Below are 4,854 nucleotides of genomic sequence, written 5' to 3' on the forward strand. Positions count from 1 at the left end.
ATAATAAAAGCATTCACTTTTAGTGATATATTGCTTTTTGATATAGTAGCTACTTTTTCTAAGCCCATGAGGCCAAATGAGATCAATGGTTTTGTAGCTCTTGAACTCCATTTTTTTGGCAATACTCACAAAATGTGAGTAAAAGTAAATTCAAATTCAAAAAGAATTACAACCGGAATCCTGCTTGGATTGAGCCAGAGCATCCATTGAGCATACACAGTTGACTCCCACTTTCATGTATCGTTGTCTGTATGCCCTAGCTAGGGTGTAGAGCTTCGTGACTGAAATGCCACTAGCTTATGAAGTACATTAGAATCGAGGGATCTCTCTACTCCCATGCTAGTGCCAATGATGAGAACTCCATGCACACTTCTCCTTCAATGAGGGATGGGTTGAATTGATGGAAGCATGTGTGTTACATGGAAATATGTAGTGGTCACGCAAAGCTTATTTTTCAGTAAAGTCTTACTGATGCAACTATGTCCAGGTCAGCATAGTTACAAAATGGCTTGCTTAGTTGCGTAATAACTTCAAAAAGTAACTGATAACTATGCATCACGTGACCACTTCCTTACTCCAATGCTATTGCAGAATAAAAGAATATAATATACTTCGTCCTAACTTTGACGCCTTGTTAAACTCCTCACGTATTACCAAGAAAACATTTGGCAAAGGGTTGCATGGGCATATTCAGGAGAGGGGATGACACGTAACAAGGGAACGTGTCCAGGATGACAAGGCAGGGATGCCCGCTACATAACCACGCGAGCTCATGCATCCAGCTACACTCATACACTAACGAACAGCTTGATCACAGAGAGAGCTCTTCTGAATTTCTGCGGCAGCTCGCATTCCCAATCGCTTTCTGCTTCCCTCGCTGGTGCTGTCATCTTCTTCTTCAGCATGGCTTCCTCCAGTTTGATGTGTTGCAGCAGCAAGATTGTTCCTGCTCGTGACCTCTCCTCTGCCTCCTCGTCTGTGTTTGTCTCCTCGCCCTCCACCCTCCCCTTAACTTGCGGCTATCCCACCCCTAAGCCTGCTTCGAAGCTCGTCATCACCACCAAGTGCGGGCTCTCTGATGAGGTAGTGAGTTCTCCTTGACCTGTTCTTGATTGATCCCCTTGTGTGTGTGTGTGTGTGTGTGTGTGTGTGTGTGTGTGTGTGTGTGTGTGTGTGTGTGTGTGTGTGCCTGTGCACCTTTCAAATATTGCAGCGGTGTGGTGGGTGCGTAGAAATGCAGTCTTCTCACATCCTGCTTACAAATGGTGTTTGTAGGAGCAGCAGACACCCTCAGCCATGGGCAGGCGGGTGTTGGCTGGTGTTGTAGCCACTGGAGCTGCGCTTGCTGTGTTCACAAACATGGCAATAGCTGCCCAGGGCCCAGGCAATGAAGGAGCAAGGAGGACAGCCGAAAAGGCAGACTCGCTTCTCAAGGCTGCAGACAAGCTCAACAATGAGGATGCACCCCCACGGTTCGGCCCTGGCCGACCTGGTGGGGCACAGGATCCTACGAAAATCTCACAAATGTAAGCCAGCCTCTTGTGTTTTGGCTTGATTTTACGAAATCCGGAATCATTTTTCTGTTTGACTATGTTTTAGAGCTGGAAGTGGACCTGCTGGCTCTGTACAGAAAGGAGCAAGTAAGGCTGCCAAAGGTGTTGGTGATGCTACCAAGAGTTTGAAATCAAAGGGTGACGGTCTCTTTGGTTTTGGCAAGGTAAACGCCATCCTGAGACGGTCGTGTGTATGTAGTATGGATTACATATGTCACCCATGTATGTATTTACATATATACTGCATACATATGTATGTATGTGTATTTGTAGATGTATGTGTGTGCATGTAGACTGCATGCATTATATGCACACACAGTGTATAGGTATGTATGTGTATTATGTGTGTTACATAAATACTGTATGTATGTAGATGTATCTGTACATGTAGACAGATACCTATTTACATGTGACATATATACCGTATGTATGTGTCCGTATGTATGTGTACATGTAGACAGAGACCTGTTTACATATACATATACAGCCTTTACGTGTATGTAAATGTATGTGTGTACATGTAGACAGAGACCTATTTACATATGCATATGCAAAGTCAGTGATGATAGTACAGGTGCCTGAAATCTCATTGGCTCCATCATGGTGGATCATGGTATATCTATATTTCATTCCAATTGTGGGTGGTTGATTGTTATAATATGCCATTTTCTGTCCTCTTGCAGAAGGAAAGTGGTGCAGTGGCCAATAATGCAACAGATGCTTTGTCCCAAGCCAAGGGAAAAACAGAGGAGGTGGCGAGCAATGTGAAGCAAACAGTCATTCGAGATGGGTTTGGTCGTGTCCGGGGCCCCGCAAAGGATTTAGCCTCTAATGTCGAAGGGGCTGTTGGTCAGGCCCAGAATAAGAAGGCTGGGAATTTTACCAATGCTGCAAAAGATGCTATTGGCCAGGCACAATCGAAAACCAACATTGGAAATTCTGGCGGGAGTGTGTTGAGTTCCCTCCAGGAGGGTTTGCAGGTGATTAGAAATGTTTCTATCTTAATAGAAAAAAATGTCATATTTGCCGAAGGTTTGACAATCCTTCTTATAATGAGATTTTATGCAACTTCACTGCAGGGCTTGCGAGAAGGAGTTGCGCAGTCTGGTTCCGATGCAAAGGATGCGGTGACTGGAACATTGGAGCAAACAGTACAGTAATTAAAAGTGGGATGGCATTTTTTTGTCTGTACAATGTTTGTGAGGCATGTTCGGACGTACAAACATTGTAAAGGTGTTGTATCATACCGCGGAGCACAATTGTATAGTGCAAGAGGCAAAAGAGGTGTATCATGATGTACTGACAATCTTTTGTTGATAAATAAAAAGCTACTCTCAAGTTTGTTTTTTGTGAAATTTTAGTCACAGTTCTGTTTAAAACTTTTGATATCATAGGTGTGCTCAGTTTATTAAGATTTCTTGGATTGGGCCAAAAAAAGCGGATATTTAAAATGCTGATCGAGGAGTTCACATCTCTTCTCGGGCATCCAAGGAGAATAAGAGCAGCACAAGCTCAATCTTAGGTGGATCTGTTATTTTTGAGAAGGTGCAAACGGTGCACAGAGGTAGCATTCTTCAAGAATTCCTCAATAAATTCGATAACGCATCAAGCATCGAGTGAAGGTGAGTAGGATGTTTTTTTAATGGGTTGAGGTGAAACACGATACAAATAAATCAGTAAAGCAGATACAACTCTCGATTGTTAGCAAGAAATAATGTGGGATTGTTTCTCTCACATGAAACAAGAAGCAGCAACTCACATTTTCTTTATTGACAATCATTCTTGTTTGAGTTTCAAATAGGCAAGCAATGGGAGTACTCATTGAATTCCCTTCTACATATTGATTGAATTCCCTTCTACATATTGAAACGCTCAGGCACATACTCTTTCCGAAACATACGACAGTTTGTATGTACGATCTCAAGTAATGTCCATACCCAAAATATGACTGGCATTACCCAAATCTTTCATGCTCAAGTGACTATAGCTTGTGTTGTAGGTCAACAATTTCCTTTTAGAATATGATCATTAAGGACCATGTCATCCACATAAAGGATGACATGTCATCCACATAAAGGATGAGCATAATAAGTTGTCCATTCCACGGTCAAACACGTGGATCTTTAGGATTAAGTGTGAGTCCTTGGGAAAGCATTAAAGTATCACACTTATGATACCACTACCTTGCTCACTACCTTGCTGATTGCGTTAGACTATAAAGACTCTTCTTTAGTCACCAAATGTTCCTTTCCTTTTTTTGCACAAACCCTTCAGGCCATGGTATATCAATCTCCTCATCTAGATCATATAAGAAAGTTGTTATTACAAATTCCATTTGAATGAGCAATTGCAAATCCCGCTTAAGTTCTTTTTAGCAAGCCAAAAATCGAGCAAAACCGATCAATTTAACTATATCAATATTTTGTCAATGGCTGAGAAAAAACTAATATCCCAAAGCATATTTCCACTCAAAATCAATTGGAATTTGTTCCTTTTCCCATAGGGAACCTAAAACTATTGACACAATTTTTTAGCTCTGATGATAGTCTCTACCTCTTCACATCAAGAACATTCTATTTTGTTACACAATTTGCTCCATAGATTGGATGGGAAAGCCTAGTTCCTACTCTACCATGATTGCACCTACATAAAGTACAAGAAAGATGACCACTCACTCTACTATGATTGCACCTACATAAAGAACAAAAAAGAGAACCACTCACTCCTTGTCATGTGTACTTGCATAGATTTTCGGTCGTCTCTAATTACAATAACGACCTATTTCCTTGTGATGGCGATTTAGTCATTATCATCAAAGCCCACCACCACCATCAATCTTGTTAGTGTTTCAACAAATTAAAGTGATGTCAAAACTGTGTGTGTGTGTGTCGTGAACACTCTCTCTCTCTCTCTCTCTCTCTCTCTCTCTCTCTCTCTCTCTCTCTCTCATTCATACAAACACGCGCGCACGCACCTCAATGACACATTTTGTGCCATAATTGCATAACAAAAAATTAAACAATAAAAATTACATATATTTTATTGCTTAGGATAGGATGTGCCACAACTCTCTACTTTTGAGTATTTCCCATAAGAATTCATTGTTTGTACAGTTTACCAAAAAATAACATGTGAGTTGAGAAATACTTATTCCTATTAAAAACAAGTGAAAAAATCACGGTGGCTTTCTAAAACAATTAGAACATGATAAAATCATTAGGTTGAGTTTAAGCCTAAATCAACAAGGATTGCCTCAGCTTAGCCATGAGCAAGTTGAAAATTGAGGCTAGCTGGTTGCAAG

General features: G+C 41.0%; 1 protein-coding gene across 2 annotated transcripts; it reads left to right on the top strand.

The window, feature by feature from the left end:
• The first annotated feature begins 708 nt into the window (after positions 1 to 708).
• Positions 709 to 2,897, top strand: LOC147432396 (uncharacterized). Of its 2 annotated transcripts, none has more exons than XM_086491578.1 (5): positions 709 to 1,083; positions 1,282 to 1,526; positions 1,600 to 1,717; positions 2,237 to 2,533; positions 2,633 to 2,897. In XM_086491578.1, exons 1-5 carry the CDS (start codon positions 904 to 906, stop codon positions 2,711 to 2,713), a joined length of 921 nt encoding a protein of 306 aa, XP_086347704.1. In that variant the 5' UTR covers positions 709 to 903; the 3' UTR covers positions 2,714 to 2,897. The 2 variants fall into 2 exon arrangements, with proteins under 2 accessions (XP_086347704.1, XP_086347703.1); XM_086491577.1 differs by having other exon boundaries at positions 711 to 1,083; positions 1,276 to 1,526.
• Positions 2,898 to 4,854: the final 1,957 nt, after the last annotated feature.

Source organism: Adiantum capillus-veneris, chromosome 20 (genome assembly GCF_014529385.1).
Source record: "Adiantum capillus-veneris isolate H3 chromosome 20, ASM1452938v2, whole genome shotgun sequence".
NCBI classification, from domain to species: Eukaryota; Viridiplantae; Streptophyta; class Polypodiopsida; order Polypodiales; family Pteridaceae; genus Adiantum; species Adiantum capillus-veneris.

What these genes read in the sequence shown, in the direction of transcription:
- LOC147432396 (XM_086491577.1), top strand. Translation starts at nt 904, where the DNA reads ATGGCTTCCTCCAGTTTGATGTGTTGCAGCAGCAAGATTGTTCCTGCT. An exon ending in GTCTCTTTGGTTTTGGCAAG is followed by an intron (nt 1,718 to 2,236) that starts GTAAACGCCATC and finishes GTCCTCTTGCAG; the next exon opens with AAGGAAAGTGGTGCAGTGGC. An exon ending in CCCTCCAGGAGGGTTTGCAG is followed by an intron (nt 2,534 to 2,632) that starts GTGATTAGAAAT and finishes ACTTCACTGCAG; the next exon opens with GGCTTGCGAGAAGGAGTTGC.